The following is a 17,622-nucleotide window of genomic DNA, read 5'->3' on the forward strand; positions in this document are numbered from 1 at the left end:
TTCAAACATAGCTCGTTTCAAACAGCCAATTGCGGAAAGGGGGCAGGAGTTGAGAGTATCCATGTGAACTGGGTCCATACACAACCCTACCACAATGTCGAGTAATTCATTCCTCAGTCCATGTGAGTTTCCAGAAGCTCGCCCGTGAGAAAGAAGAGCCACATAGCCTACGATGCAGCTGCCTCATCATGACAGAAAGCTGTTGCCGTTTGTGTCAGACAGACATAAGAACACAAGGTGTAATAGAACATACCCGAAGGCTCTTTGCAGCAAAACCCGGAGAATAAACGTTAGCATGTCAACTCCTTGAAATAAGAGTGAATGTGAGAGAGACTCGTTTGGTCCTCCATTAACAATATAAGTGGGCTAACCACTGTGACTATAGAGGAACTTGCTGATCCCTGATTGCCATCTCCGGCCAGCAGATCGGTTAACTTTGTCCAAGTTTGGTATATAATACTCTTGCCATAGCCCATTGGCAGACACGCAAGCACATCCTGTCCCTTCACTAAACTTGCTAAACATAGCTTCTGTAGCGGTTTAAAAGCAATAACACCGTGTACACGTGCCACATTTTGCATCTGTATATCCAAATTCGCGTCACTCCATGCATTAGCCATTTTGCTTGTTTTTCTCACGAGCTTCTGGAAACAGATTATTAGTCCATTAAACAAAATTTGGAAAATGGAGCAAAATGGAGTACACCTAAAAGGAAGAGCAGCATAATGGTGAGGATGCAAGGAGCAGAGGTAGCAAAGGTGGAGGAATTTAAATGCTTGGGGTCAACTGTTTAAAGTAACAGGGAGTGCGGAAGAGAGGTGAGGAAGAGAGTGCAGGAAGGGTGGAGTGGGTGGGGAGGAGTATAAGAAGTGATTTGCAACAGAAGGGTACCAGTAAGAGTGAAAGAAAAGGTTTATAGGATGGTAGGGAGATCAGCTATGTTGTATGATTTCAAGGTGAGGCACTGACAAAAAGACAGGAGGTGGAGCTGGAAGTGGCAGGGTTGAAGAAGCTAAGCTTTTCATTGGGAGTGACAAGGATGGACAGGACCAGGAATGTGAATATTAGAGGGACAGCTGAGGTTAGATGGCAAAAGAGTTGAGATTGAGATGGTTTGGACATGTGCAAAGGAGAAATGCTGCATATATCAGATAGGCGTGGGGATCCAGAGGCCCCATGATATGATGTTATTATGATACTAAGTCATAATGCATTATTATTGCAATTTTAAACATGTTGCAATGAGCTTAGTAGTGCAGTCAAGTGTATTGCAACATATTGCAATTTATTACCTTTTTTTAACTGCAATTGTTGTCCTCAAAGGAAAACTTTGACAACATCTGTTAAATCAGACTGCTCATCCATTTTCAGACTACTTATGTCACTTTAATCATTTTTAATGAAGCAAATTACATCTAGTGGACTGAAAAAGCAATTGTTTTTGTTATTAAAGTTGGCCACCTGAAGTTAAATTTGTATTTGTAAGATTGACAATCGATACCATGAAAAAAATAAAAAACCCTCCCCTTATAATGGATGCTAAAGATGGAGCTGCCAGGCAGGAGGAAAAGAGGAAGGCTGAAGAGGAGATTTATAGATGTGGTTAGGGAGGAACATGCAGGTCGTCGGCGCCACAAAGGAAGACGCAGAGGGCAGGGAGAGATGGACAGAGATGATACAGGAGCAGCTGTTTTGGTTTGTACATTAAAAAAGTCAGAATGTATACCAAAAAACATCTGAAAACATACGGAGAAAACACATATATTGAATAATTTAATGACAATACTAAACATGATGGACAATACATATGTTTTAAAGTAGAGCTACTGAGCTTTCAGTCATTTTCAGCTTACTGTATCTGAATTAATAAAATATAACACAAATAAATAGCAGTTTGAAATCATATGGGTGGATATTCAGTATGCAAGGTCCTACTATTCCACTGAGCTCTTGGAGTTTACAACAAGAAATTTTGACAAATATGGATGTATTACTGCAGAGTACGACCTAGCTCATAATCCATTCATATGTGCTTCGGATTTATGAAGTGTGTATGTAAATATGGTTTGTTTGTGTAGCTGCTGCCATGACATCTACAATTTAGCTTTGAGGAAACAGAATGGAGACAGAAAAAGACAAAGAGACAAAGACATCACAAAGATAACAGTAATGTTTACTGACAGAGATAGAAAAGTTGCCATGGCAACACAATAAAACCCGTGAGTGTGTGTGTGTGAGTGTGTGTGTGTGTGTGTGTGTGTGTGTGTTTGTCCAGCTGTGACCGTATGTTGTCAAACCATCAGTTAACACTCGCAGACAAAGTTCACTTAGCAGGCCATTGCTTTGACTTCCAGTCATTCCCTTGAGACTTAAATTCGACACCAACCCGGATTATAACTTTAACCTTAAACCACCTCTGAATGCCAAAGTTTAATCATTTACTTTGTGGGGACCTGTCCCCACAAGGTTGATGAGTCCCCATAATGCTATTGTCCCCACAACAAAAACAAACGTTCTCACCTGGACTCTTCCAAATTCACAGGCCAGGTCCAGAGGAGTCTTCTTGGCCTTGTTGACCAGACAGGGGTTGGACTGATGTTGCAGCAACATCTCAGACTAAAAAAAAAACAACAACATTATGTTATGAATGAAAAGCACAAGATGTGATGTAAAAAGATCGACACAAGAGAATATATATTAGTACAAACATGTCAAAGGAAGTGATTATGAGAGGAGCTGTTGTGTATGTTAATGTCGGGACTATGTTTACACATATTTGTGTACCATAATTGTTTGTATGTGTGAAGTGTGACCAAGGAAATGTGTGGATGTACAGAGATAGCGAACAAAACAAAGCTAATACCAGAGGTGTGGACCTGAGTCATACGCCTTGGACTCAGTCACAAATTTAATGACTAGACTCAACTTGAAATCAACACCAAAAAAGACTTGCCACTCGAGGATAACAATAAAAATAGCAATCAAACACAAATACAAAATATATATTTAATAATAATGATGACATTGGTGTGAATACCCGAATGAAATATTATAAAAGACATAAAAATACTACTTCACAGTGATTAAAGTCAACCTCAGATCATAGCTCAACATTTTGGGAATTCATTTTCTTCTCTACTTTTCCATGGGTGAGATGTTCAGATGGACATAAATCTCATGTCTGTGTGTTCAGTACAGAGCTGGTGACAGGATGTGCTTAGCTTAGCTTAGCTTAGCTTAGCATAAAGACTGGAGGTGGGGTGGAACAGCTAGCCTGACCCTGTGTGACCCTTGAGCAGACTGAAACACCTGCAGAGCAAGGCAGCGTCTTGGCCCTCAGAGGGTTTGTGTTATGGCGATGCTGTAATGTGGATAATGTTCCACCATCTCTCAGCCAATCGGATGACTTAAACCTCATCATACTCTGGGCTGAATAAACAAGACAGATGTGTGTTATTATCACAGCTCTGCAGGGACCCTGCAGGATGGATTACAGTGACGACAGGAATCTAGGAGCTCTAGAAAGATGGATTTAAGGTGGCTCTATTTGCACTAGCTGGAGCTGTGTTTGGATGCATACTTAGGCTGTAAAATAGACAACAGAATATAATCTTTTAATCTATAATCTTGTCTCAAACAATCAAAGCAGACAGAGGCATACTACTTTTAACCTTTTAAATAAGTAAAAAATCCACCATGCAGAGCACTCACAGACTGCCAATACTATCAAAGTTACACAAACATGAACATATGATACATGTATTCATAGATTAGGCTCTCGTCTCACCACGTCCTAAAGAACAATAGCTTTGATCTGGAACCTTTAAATGTGGTGTCAGTTGTTCAGAATATTTATTTAACGAATATCAAACTGCAAAAATACGCCACTAAACATAAAAGCCCACCTCGACTGACTCAAATGAATGTAGTGGACTAAAACATGAATCCAGGTACAAGAAAAAGTATAAAACAGCATAAAATGGAACTGCTCAGATAAAGTACCTCAAAACTGTATTTAAGTGCAGTACTTAAATACAGTATATGGTGGTGTCTATAATGGGGGTTGGCATGAATGTGACAAACAAAAACAAACTGAAATCTGAAATTACCTTTATTTTGAATAAAGACTTAATCAGATGTTTTGTGTAAACACCAACAGTTAAATCTCAGTAAACTGCCTGAAAGTTTTCTCAGTAGGGGGTTCGTAGTTCACCTACATTCATTCTAATCCTGGTCTGAAAACATAGCAGAGAGGTTTGTGATAACAGAGAGTCTGACCTCAGGATTAATAAAATGAAAAACCTCTGCAGTGTTCATTTCATCAGTCAAAACATCTCCTCACATCTGTTCTACTGAGACACAAACAGGGTCACTAATCACACCCCCACCCAAAATCTGATCACCCCAAATCTACCCACCCCCCCCGCCCCCCCAACTTCCTCCAAAATCCACCTCATTATCACCATCTGAATCCCTACAAATCCAATCACATCCAGTTCTGTCCCTCCTGCTACACCCTCCCTTGTCTGATCCTGCAACACAATCACCAACATTAATTCTCAATCCCTGCAGTGACTGCCCTCTACTCACATTCTTTCTAACCCCCCGGTGCAACTGTTATTTGGGGGCTCTGCAGCCGACTCTTATCTCTCATCAGTCTGACGCTTTACAGAATATTTTTCAATTGTGTTGTGCAGTTCATTTACAGGATCTTTTCAACATGTGCTGTTGAAACTGTGATATGCATTGTGTTAAAAAGTCAGCAGACCAAAGTGTTCTTTTATAGTTGGGCTGGTGTCAAAATTTTGAAACCGGTTTGACATTCAACCAAACACCGGACTGAAACAGTAGAAGAATTTTACCACTAGGTGTTGCACTTGAATCAACAGAAAACACATGGTTTACACTGTGATATTTACTGAAAAAGACAGACAATATAGCCAACAGCACGTACAGTGGGTTGTCATCAGTGTTGGTCATTTACCAGAAACATTCAAGCTCTCTGCCGTTCCTGGTAAATTGCGGCGCTTTCAAAGCAAGCTACAGGAACTGACAGAAACAGGGCGTCCAACAAAATTTCAGCTCATTCAGCTCATCCAAAATGTAGCCATATTGGCTCAGTTTTAGTTTTCTTGAGAGACTAACTGTGCCATGTGTCCTCTGGTCTGCCCAAAAAACACAACTTTGTGGTAAACAAACACAGCGTGCGCCATTAGAATTAGTGCCGTCAGCACAGGTTGCTGATGTAGGCTACTTTTTAATTTACCATGATGTGTCATAATTAAAATGCCGGTTCAACTGGTTTGAATTAATCAAACAGGTTTACGCTTGTACACCAGTGAAACCTAAAATTTACCCAACTCTATCTAAAGGGTTAACACAGACAGGCATGTCAGGAATATAACTGTGTCCTGGTCCATTGAGTGATTTGTAGATTGGTAGCGGTATAATAAAATCAGTCTTCTACATTACCAGTAACCAATTCAGAGACTTGACACTGGGTGTAACATGTTTATATGTCTTTCTTTTAGTTAAAAGCATCAGACTGAGAGCTATTTTTTTATTCTTTGAGACACTGTCAGAACAGTAAGAAGTTGACATCAAGTGTTAGACTGGTACTCTTTCTTACTTCTTCTTGAACAGATTGATTGATTAGACTTGGTTTTGTTTTATTTATTAGACAACGTTATTGCACAGACATGACTAAATGTTTGCAAAAGACATGCTCATATTTCTTAAAGTAGGGTAATTTACTACTGCTACTGCTACTACTACTACTACTACTACCATCACGACTAAAAGTGGCAATAATATAATTATGAACTACAAAAATACTCCTAAAAACTCTTTTCTCTTTTATCTCAGTGCAGTCAGAATATTTCAACATGTTTTTAATTTAGAACAGCTTGTTTGAACATTTTCTAAAAACCTGTGTCTGCACTTTGACACAAGAAAGAAGAAGAAATATTGAAATGTTAAAATATTAAACATTAATTTGTATTGAGAACAGGTTGAATTTGTGACACTAAATAACACGTGTGCACGTGATTATTCCTCTGGATGTTTACTGAATGTTGTTTAGACTATTTTATGGACTATTTATTGACTTATTATTTATTGTTATTTTTATTGTGATATGAGTGTTGAGAAGGGATCTGGCAAAATGCATTTCACTGCATTGACTGTGCACTGTACTTTTAATGTATATGACAACAATAAACTAAACTAAACTAAAATAATATAACACAAATGATATTTTTTATTAAAAATATCTTGATCTGCAAAACAGCGACCAACTTAAATTGTCAAATAATGTAGTGGAGTTAAAAAAAATGTGCGGTATTGGTGCTGAATCTCTTTCACTGGCACAAGTAACAAACGCAGCTTTGAGCTGTAAACAACGGTGTGATCAGGAATGTAGTGAATGGACAAAATAACTGAAACATCAGTTTAAAATCAGATGTTTGAGCCGCTGGAAAAGAACACTGGAAAATCCTGATGACTAGAGTCAAACAGATATAGAACACCAGCTTAGAGAAGAAGTGGTGAAAGGCAGCAGGTCAGGGGTGAAACGTGACAGCAATGAGAAGTAACAAGTGATATAATGATGTTTGAACTGACCACTTCGTAGTGTCCGTACTGGGCTGCCAAGTGCAGAGGGATGTGTCCGTCCAGGGAAATACCGTTCACTGAAGCTCCGGAGCGAAGCAGCATCAGGACCGACTCAGCTTTTCCCTGCCAGGCTGCGTAATGCAGCGGACGCATTCCTGCACACAGTAGAACATACAGTAGAAATAATGTCCTGTATTCAAATGCATAACAGTTGTATAATCAAACTTTAAATTAAGTATGCATTATGCAGAATGACCCATTTTAGAACAACATATATCATAAAACTGGATTATAATTACTGATGCATTAATGTGTTAATCACTGAACGTTACAGCTGCTAAAGATGGAGCTCATTTTTATCACTTTATAATCTTCTGGGTAGTTTAATCATAATCATTTATTAGTTGATTATATTTTTTATTATAATCTGAATCTGAAAGAAGATATCAAATAAATGTAGCGCAGTAAAAAGTAAATATTTCCCTCTGAGATGTAGTGGAGTAAAAGTACAAGGTAGCATAAAATGGAAATAATCAAGTAAAGTACAAGTACCTAAAAACTGCACTGCAGTTAGGTAACTGCACAGTTACCTCGTAACTGAACATCAGTTACATTAATAAATAAACAGCTATATAAGTGTTTGAATAGTATATGCTACTATGTCAGCCTGCTGTCTCTACTCACTGTTAATGTTCACTATAGATGTTCATTCAAGTTTTACAAGCGTCAGTAAACTTTGTATGTGTGTGTGTGTTTACAGCAGTGACACAGTAAACAGACGCGCACACACTGTACAAACATAAATGCACACACACACCAGCTGGATGACACGCAGATAAAAATGAGCTGTAGTGAAAGCACGCACACACACACACACACACACACACACACACACATGCTCTAGACTGCACACTGTTTTATACATTTCACTGCATCTGTGAAGACTTACATTCCCTCTACACTTCCATCAGTTCCACTGGTGCCAGTTTCCTACACTAAAACCTGCACATTACACTGACATTGCACATATTACATACATTCTTACACACACACACACACACACACATATATATATATATATATGTATGTATGTGTGCATATATGAATGTATATACTGTATGTAATTGTATGTATTATTACTGCTGCTGCAAAGACAACTGGGATGCTCTGGATTTCCTCAGGGCCTACTAAGTGTCAACAACACAGGACACACTGCATTTTGTTTTCCACAGTTACTTTAGTGCAGTGGTTCTCAAATGGTGTGCCGTGATGCAAATCCAGGTGTGCCGTGGGATTTTGTGATAACCATACAAATTATTATTGCAATATTCAACTGGGCCTATACAAAAAATTATGAATTTTTAATTGACTGTATCAGTATGTTGTGCACACCTATTTGTGATAACACAAGCTACAGAAGCTATTGTGCACAGATATTAATACAGGTGTGCTTTGAGATTTTGGCTTGCCCTTTGCTGTGCCTTGGGCACAAAATGTTTGAAAACCACTGCTTTAGTTGTTCCCCCATGTTCCATCTCCGCTACTGGGGACAGTGACTGCAAAGAAATAACACTGATAGTCTTTGGTAACTGGGGATAGCTACCTGTAGCTACTGGGGAAAACAAGTGCTATTCTCTTACTGTTTTGGTTGGTGCACTTCCTTTGTGCCATAAATCCACATATCATTTACGCAGAATATCGTACCCGCTTTCATTCAGATCTGCGTAGTGAAAGCAAGGCTCATAGGGAAACTTATAATAAAAAGTTAAAGCAAAACACTTGACTATTTCCACTTTAAGTACATTTTCCTGACCATACTTACACACTTTTACTCATGAAAAATTTCAATCAAGGACTTTTACTAGTTACGGAGCATTTCTATGGTGTGGTGTTAGTACTTTCACTGCAATAAAGAGCCTAAATACTTCCTCCACCACTGGCATTGTTACGTCTATGTTTTCTCTAGACGAGCAACGTAACAATCTTAGGCTCCTAAGACAGCATGACGCCAAGAAGGGTCAAGTGTGTGTGTGTGTGTGTGTGTGTCTAACCGTTGCTGTCCTTGACGTCCACAGTAGCCTGAGCCTCCAGCAGTGCAGACAGCAGCTCAGTGGTGCCTGTGAGGGCGGCATGGTGCAGGGCTGAAAACCTGAGAGACAAGAGGTCAAAGGTCAGACGTGTATATGATAAAAACAACCCGCAGTTGGCAATGTTCATAAAAAGACTGATTTCACCCCCAGCTGGATCATCTGAAGCACTCTGAGACACCACATCAGTTCACAGATCACACATGGAGTCTCATTAAGATCAGACTGTAAATGCAATAAAACACATCAGAGTTTGATGTTTAACAAGACAGACTCTCGCAGACTTTATGGAAGAACAGTACTTAAAATTAAAACTCAATATGGAGCAGACCTCTCCTCTTTATCCTCTAAATCTTTGAGCAGTGTGAGCATGTTCAGGCTGCAGCTAATGATTTGTTTCATCTTGTATTATTTGTGTGATTAATGCATATATCAGAGGGCTTTAAAGATGCTTTACATTATCCACAGAGCCAGGGTTGGTTGTGCCTCAGAGGGTTTTCTACATGAATACTAGTACAAACTTTTTTTATGTTAAAAATACTTAAAATGACTCGTGACATGAAGGACATAGGGAAGGAAGAGGACAAAGAATTACATCAGATCAGCTGGTACAAGCGGGATTGGTGTTTTAAGCGGTCTTCTGTTGTTTCATGGTTGTGTTTCTGTATAAACCTGTTACAAAAAACTTCAAATTAAGTATAAATGGAACTCTAAAAAACTACAAATTCAGCTTCTCAAAGAAGCTACAAATTCTAAAACATAGACACATCACACATATCTTCAACCCGTGAGCACAGAAGATCTATACAGTCAGAACAGTTTCATGTGGACACCCAAGACTAGTGTCACCAATTCAGTATCTGACCAAATCTCTCCCCTTTTGTTACTGAGATATGATGTGGAGTAATGGCTAGAAAAGTGTTTATGATGTCACAATGAATTTGACCTTTTGCATATAAAATGCCATCACTTCATCATTTTATCCTGTTAGACATTTGTGTGAAATGTTGTCAAAATTAGTTTATGAAGTCTGGAGTTGTGGCCTAGTCTCGCCACCAGACAATCAGAGATCTCCGCCTTCTGATAGTCTGGGGACACTCCTTTCTAAAGTGTGTTTAACACACCGGAGAAAACAGCCGGCAACAAAGCAACGCCTCTTGCATTTTTGAAAAGGACACGCCCTCCCGGAAATGTGCGCTCCCCCTTTTGTTTGTGGAAATGAAGGGCTGACAGCGACTTTGTTTAAAACTTTTAACGCAGTCGGACTATGTTTACGAGCACAAGAGTTCAGCAAGCCACCGAAGGACCGCCCTGTGGATTTACTATTGGTTCTGCAACGTAGGGAGTTTTTGTAAACTCTGAAATTGTATCTGCCCATCTAAACACAAAATCAGGGAGAAAGTCATCAGTCTTTAGCTAAACAAAGCATCTAAAGACTGACTTGTGAGTCTAGTTGTGGCCAAACACTAAGGTCACAGTGACCTTCAACCACCAAATTATAATGAGTTCACCCTTGAGTCCAGGTGGTTGTTCTGACAAATTTGAAGGTGTGTTTAACCAGCAATGTTCTCTGGTGTGTCTGGGCTCGCTGTATGAATGAACAGAGTCCGACTATTGTGTTACTGTATGAGTCAGACGTCGACCTGCAGCTACAGGTAAATTACCTGGGAATTCCTCAGCTCATTGATCACGCCCTCTTTGACAAAACTCCTGTTTGTTGCAACCACGTCTACTATAGAGTCTATTTCTGGGAATGAGTGTCTGTGGATCAGAATGTGTCTTCGCCAGGGGGGGACCAGTATAAACAGCCATTAAAGAAAGAAAAAAAATCTAGTGTGTGCGTGTGTGTGTACTGTTAACTCTTTCAAGCCCAGCTCCAGAAACATCCATTTATCAGCCTCTCAATGTCTAACTGAATGCAAACATAGATGTGTTGCACATTTTTCAGCATCATGAAAACAGTTTGAAGATGAAGATTTATTTAAGGTAACAAGTGACAAGTTATGTAGAGTGGCAGAGAGAGGGTGCTGGGTTCGAAACCACCAGCCGGCTAGGGCCCTTCTGTGTGCAGTCTGCATGTTCTCCGCGTGTCAGTGTGGGTTTTTGTGGGTACACCAGCTTCTTCCCACAGTCCAAAGACATGCACATTAATTGGTGACTCTAAATTGGCTGTAGGTGTGAGTGTGAATGGTTGTCTGTCTCTATGTGTCAGCCCTGTGATAGTCTGGCGACCTGTCCAGGGTGTACCCCACCTCTCGCCCAATGTCACCTGGGATAGGCTCCAGCTCCCCTGTGACCCTTAATGAAATAAGCGGACTGAGTAGTTATACTTAAGGTTTATTGTGGATTACTTCAACAGTGGGTATTTATAAGAGTATACATCTGGATTGATATATTGATTTAATGATCTACGATGGAATATCATTGATAAAAAGTGAAAACAGAAACGTATCATCATGTTTAAGATACGCCTTTATTTTGAAATTTCCATGGCACTCCTGTGTCACCATTTCCATCCAAGCACAGGCTTCATTTAGGTATGGCGAGGTATGGCAGCTGCCATACCTTTGAATCGGGAGAAAAAAAAGGAGACAGGTTCTGTAGTCATCTTATTTGTGAGTGTCCTTCATATTTGTTGCAAGTGATCAGATGTGATATGTTAGATAGTCCGAGGCGCACTGGCTGGTTGTTTTCATTGTATTGCACTTAAATAGGTCAATAATATGCTCATCAGTGAATATGAGTGTTAGAGAGTTTATTGAATCAAATTGTTCGCCACTTCGCTCCTCCGCGAGTTATGAGTTATGTGAATTATCTGTGTGTTGTAAAAGCATTTTGCTTTGCTGCTGTAGACAGCCTGTCTAAATGATGTCTTGAAGCCTGTCTGATTGTATGTGGGTTTTTTTCTTCATGTCGGCATGTTAAGCTTGTATTTTCGGTCTCTGGAGACACTCCAATAAATTTGCCTATACAGTATTGTACCAAATTGGCCTTTGTTTTACTGTGTTTCATACACCGGAGCCCTTGGTTATCTTCTAGAAATGAGCTTGTAATTAATTTATTTTCTTTATTTTCTGTGAAGTGATAATTAAACGTCCGCTCACTGTCCGTGGTGCTGAAATATACACCAAAATAGGTCAGATGTTTTCACTGCTCTCACCAAGTCGTGCATTACATGCAGACATGAGGTATTATGAATGTGAGAAACAGCTTCATGTCCTTTGAAGCAGTTTTCAAAAGCATAGTATGTACTTCTGACAGATCAAAGACCAAAGTGAAGTTTTATATAAGTTCCTATTTTTGAAACTCCATCATCAGTAGCTCTGTGATGTCATGTCATATTGCCATACCTTAGCTTTTGCTCAAACAACGCCCCTGCATCCAAGTACACCTCTTTTCTAAACATTTAAACAGTACTAGCGGCCTCGCGCCACGCAGACAATGATGAGCAGCCAAGAGAAAGACAAAGAGGATATTTAATGATATCATCCCATACTGATCGCAGGCTCAAAACAAAATCATATTGTGGCAGACTTTGTGATCTAATAGCTGTCCAAAGAATCAATATAATATGGAATTGTGATGAAACTTGAGATTTACACCTTTTATACTAATATACTATACTAATACTAATATATCCGCATTAAGTTATTAACAGACAATTTATTGGTTTAACTCTGATACACACCAGGGGACACTTTGCAGATTTTTATCCAGATCTGTGTCACCACGGTGTGGGGAGTGTGTGCAGATGATCGTGTTAAGGCCAGCAGCAGCGTGAACACTACCCACATGCCGTGAGCAAAAATCAGCCAGATGATGCGAAATGTGTCATTTTGCGTCATCAATTGCGCATGTCGTGTCATCCAGCAGATTTTGGCTGGCAGATGGGCGGGGAGCTCCAGGAGCTACCTGGCTGAAAATCAGCAAAGTATGCCTTTAAACTGTCAGCTACATCCCACCATGTTGATAATCATTAACATATACATGTATTAGTGATGAAACTAGGGTTGAGCTGTATGACATTGACAGAGCAATACTGTTTCTACTACAGGTGGGAATCACCAGAGGATCCATGATACAGTGTTATCAACACACTGAAGTCATGATATAATATTACTGCGATTTTAAATATGTTGCGATATGCTGAGTATTGTGATAAAATATACTGCGATATATTGTGATTTCTTACCTTTTTTTCAACTGTAAATTACGTCCCCAAAGGAAAACTTTGTCAACATCTGTTTTATGTAAATAAGATTACGTTTTCAGTCTGTTCATCTCACTTCAGCCATTTTTTGCAGCAGCAAAATCTAATGGACTGAAAAAGCAATTGATTAAATTTTTCTAGTAGACTACCTACAGTTTAATTTATATTTGTCACGCCAATAACTTATCTATTAAAAAAGAATTGATCCTTGGCACTGTGTATTGATATGATATTGCCACATAACGATATTGCAATACTATGCTGTATTGATTTTTCCACCCACCCCTAATTTCTACCATGGGAGCTTTTGTAACAAATTATTGATAAGAGGGAGAATAACTAAAATAGAGTTGTGTAGCTTGGTCCTAGTAACTGTTATTGTCCCATTCACAGAGCCAGGACTGAATGAACACAAGATTTTTTCTTTTCAGCCCACACACAGAGCGGAGAGCTAGCAGACCATGAGGAGATATTCACTGAGTTTGACCAGAAGTGTTCTGGATTAGAATCGCTGACTGCACCTTTAAGAGGTCAAAATGAGCTCAACCTCAACCAACTACAACAGTAAAATCATGTTTTTACATTAATGCATGAGGCATTATAATCTAATTCACAATCTAATGACATATAATATACAATAGTGTAACAGTCACAGGGGACATTTTTCTACTTTTAATAGTTTAAATAATTACATTTATAAGTACATACTTTAACTAAAGTAACATTTGCAGTGAAGTGCTTTTACTTGCAACAGAGTGTTTTTAAAGTGTGCTATTAGTACTTCCACTACTACCAAAATAAAGGATCTGATTGAATCCTCCACCACTGCAACTTAAAAAAAAAATCCTAACATAGAAGACAGCAGCCGTCACATCTAAGCAGCACCCCCCCCCCCCCCCCCCCCCCCCCCCAACCACATGAGAAACTTAGACAGGAGAGGAAAAAAAGCTACAGGCTACATGTGCTGGTCCATAAATAAAGCAGGCAGAGACATTAGAGGAGAAAGAAATGAATAAAGACGGAGAGGAAGGGCTGTTCTTAGTGCTTCCTTTCTCTCCGTTGCGTAATGTGAGCACTGGTATTCATGTGGCACAGTAAAAGACAGTGCCGAGGGCAGCTCTGACTATAATGGATGAATTACTAAGAGAGGTTACAGAGAGCAGGAGAGAGTGGCAGGAAGAGGAGAAGAAGAACTCCTTCAGTCGTCTGAGTCAGGAGGGTTTAAAGTGAGCTGGGAGGAAGTCTCGTCCGTGTTGTGGTGGAGTCGTAGGAGTCAGATAATTAGTGTGAAAAGGAGAGCAGAGTCCCTGAAGGCAGCTAATGAAGACTTTTCATTATCAGCAGAGGATCACAGACACAGGCAGCAGCGGAAGCATTCAGATCCTTCACTTTATTATAAGTACTAATATCACACTGTATAAATACTTAAGACGTGCATTCAAAACTTTACTTAGGTTCAAGTATGTAAGTATTATTAGCAGTGTTTTACTATTATATCTGATGTTTGTTTTTAGGAGTTTGATCCACACCAGAGACTAAAAGTTAGAATATCTCCACAGCTACATCAAGCAGAAAACCTCTGTACTTTTATGTTTTATTTGTAATAAGGCAGATTTTGAATACAAGACTTTTACTTGTGATGGAGTTTTTCTACATAAATGTATTGATACTTCTTAAGTAAAAGATCAGAGTACTTCTTCTTCACATGGTGTAAGTGTTTTAACCAGTAAGGTAGACGGGACCCTCAGCTGGCTCCTGTTTGAAGCTGCAGGCCACCACGCAGGTAGGAGGAGACAATCCCTCCTCTGTCCTGCTGACCTGACAGTCCTCAGACTTGTTAACTGTGGGTCTTCCCAATAATCCCCCCTCTGGGAGATGGAGGCTCTCTGTGACCACCACTTAACATTGAGGAGGAGGGTGTGACCCTCTCTACAAAGGCCTTGACCAGACGGAGTGAGGAGGAAATGCATGGACAATATGAAAAACAGAGACTGCAGTGTGTGAGTGCATGTGAATGGTGAATCAATCATAGATAGATACATAGACATGTCTATATATATATATATATATATATATATCGATAGATATATATATATATATACACATACATACAGTACAGGCCAAAAGTTTGGACACACCTTCTCATTCAATGCGTTTTCTTTATTTTCATGACTATTTACATTGTAGATTCTCACTGAAGGCATCAAAACTATGAATGAACACATGTGGAGTTATGTACTTAACAAAAAAAGGTGAAATAACTGAAAACATGTTTTATATTCTAGTTTCTTCAAAATAGCCACCCTTTGCTCTGATTACTGCTTTGCACACTCTTGGCATTCTCTCCATGAGCTTCAAGAGGTAGTCACCTGAAATGGTTTCCACTTCACAGGTGTGCCTTATCAGGGTTAATTAGTGGAATTTCTTGCTTTATCAATGGGGTTGGGACCATCAGTTGTGTTGTGCAGAAGTCAGGTTAATACACAGCCGACAGCCCTATTGGACAACTGTTAAAATTCATATTATGGCAAGAACCAATCAGCTAACTAAAGAAAAACAAGTGGCCATCATTACTTTAAGAAATGAAGGTCAGTCAGTCCGGAAAATTGCAAAAACTTTAAATGTGTCCCCAAGTGGAGTCGCAAAAACCATCAAGCGCTACAACCAAACTGGCACACATGAGGACCGACCCAGGAAAGGAAGACCAAGAGTCACCTCTGCTTCTGAGGATAAGTTCATCCGAGTCACCAGCCTCAGAAATCGCAAGTTAACAGCAGCTCAGATCAGAGACCAGATGAATGCCACACAGAGTTCTAGCAGCAGACCCATCTCTAGAACAACCGTTAAGAGGAGACTGCGCCAATCAGGCCTTCATGGTCAAATAACTGCTAGGAAACCACTGCTAAGGAGAGGCAACAAGCAGAAGAGATTTGTTTGGGCCAAGAAACTCAAGGAATGGACATTAGACCAGTGGAAATCTGTGCTTTGGTCTGATGAGTCCAAATTTGAGATCTTTGGTTCCATCTTTGGTTTGTGAGACGCAGAAAAGGTGAACGGATGGATTCCACATGCCTGGTTCCCACTGTGAAGCATGGAGGAGGAGGTGTGATGGTGTGGGGGTGTTTTGCTGGTGACACTGTTGGGGATTTATTCAAAATTGAAGGCACACTGAACCAGCATGGCTACCACAGCATCCTGCAGCGGCATGCCATCCCATCCGGTTTGCGTTTAGTTGAACGATCATTTATTTTTCAACAGGACAATGACCCCAAACACACCTCCAGGCTGTGTAAGGGCTATTTGACCAAGAAGGAGAGTGATGGAGTGCTGCGGCAGATGACCTGGCCTCCACAGTCACCGGACCTGAACCCAATCGAGATGGTTTGGGGTGAGCTGGACCGCAGAGTGAAGGCAAAGGGGCCAACAAGTGCTAAACAACTCTGGGAACTCCTTCAAGACTGTTGGAAAACCATTTCAGGTGACTACCTCTTGAAGCTCATGGAGAGAATGCCAAGAGTGTGCAAAGCAGTAATCAGAGCAAAGGGTGGCTATTTTGAAGAAACTAGAATATAAAACATGTTTTCAGTTATTTTACCTTTTTTTGTTAAGTACATAACTCCACATGTGTTCATTCATAGTTTTGATGCCTTCAGTGAGAATCTACAATGTAAATAGTCATGAAAATAAAGAAAACGCATTGAATGAGAAGGTGTGTCCAAACTTTTGGCCTGTACTGTATATATATATATATAAACTCATGAACTCACTGGACCCTCTTCTGCCTTCAGAACTGCCTTAATTCTTGGTGGCATAGATTCAACAAGGTGCTGGAAACATTCCTCAGAGATTTTGGTCCATATTGACATGATATTTTCTCTTTCTCAGACCATCCTCTGTAAACCCTAGAGATGGTTGTGCATGAAAATCCCAGTAGATAAGCAGTTCCTGAAATGCTCAGACCAGCCCGCCTGCCACCAACAACCATGCCACGTTCAAAGTCACTTAAATCATTCAAATCATTTCTGATGCTCGGTTTGTACTACAGCAGGTTGTCTTGACCATGTCTACACGTCTAAATGCATTGAGTTGCTGCCACAGGATTAGCCATTTGCATTAATGAGCAGTTTAGCAGGTGCACCTAATTAAGTGGCTGGTGAGTGTATATATAGTTTTCTGTAAGATCCTCTATAGATATAAACATTGAAACTGCAGTGAAAGTTGTAATGTCAATGTGACTATCAACAGATCAGTTTTACTGTTTATTCCTGCTGGGCACCACATATCACATGAAAAAACAAAATGGAGACTCTGACTCTCTAAATGAGCTGAAGTTGAGCTGCGCTGCACATGTAGACTATGTGGCTGCTCTAACCAGTCAACATGGGCACGAAAATGAAAAGCGGGAGGTGCTGCCTTGCACACGCATTGCTCAGCCAGGCAGTGTGTCCTGGGTGTAACGCTAGCTAACCACCTGCAGACCATAATCCATAGTCCTAAGTGATTCAGGTCATTTTGTTGTTCTCACTCAACAGTTTGCACAAGAATTCTTATCTGTTGTCTGATGTTTTAGCTGTTCTGCACTTTGCGACAGAAAATTTGCCCAAGCTTGAAACCAATATGCTCTTTTTTGGCCATGTCACCTAACCCTAACAAAAAGGTGTGTACCTCTTCTATCCATGCCTTCAAGGGATCTAATAAACAGATATATTTTTA

At 39.9% G+C, this 17,622-nt stretch overlaps 1 protein-coding gene across 12 annotated transcripts in view; it reads right to left on the reverse strand.

Annotated features, from left to right (window-relative positions):
- Positions 1-17,622, reverse strand: part of caskin2b (CASK interacting protein 2b) — an 87,950-nt gene that overhangs the window by 21,075 nt on the left and 49,253 nt on the right. For all 12 annotated transcript variants that reach the window (XM_033644766.2, XM_033644765.2, XM_033644759.2 and 9 more), the window contains exons 4-6: positions 8,664-8,761; positions 6,622-6,767; positions 2,521-2,616 (exon numbers count right to left, since the gene is read on the reverse strand). In XM_033644766.2, the coding sequence (XP_033500657.1) occupies positions 2,521-2,616; positions 6,622-6,767; positions 8,664-8,761 (340 nt within the window). The remainder of the gene's footprint in view (positions 1-2,520; positions 2,617-6,621; positions 6,768-8,663; positions 8,762-17,622) is intronic.

The sequence above is a fragment of the Epinephelus lanceolatus genome, chromosome 18 (genome assembly GCF_041903045.1).
Source record: "Epinephelus lanceolatus isolate andai-2023 chromosome 18, ASM4190304v1, whole genome shotgun sequence".
In the NCBI taxonomy this organism is placed as follows: Eukaryota; Metazoa; Chordata; class Actinopteri; order Perciformes; family Serranidae; genus Epinephelus; species Epinephelus lanceolatus.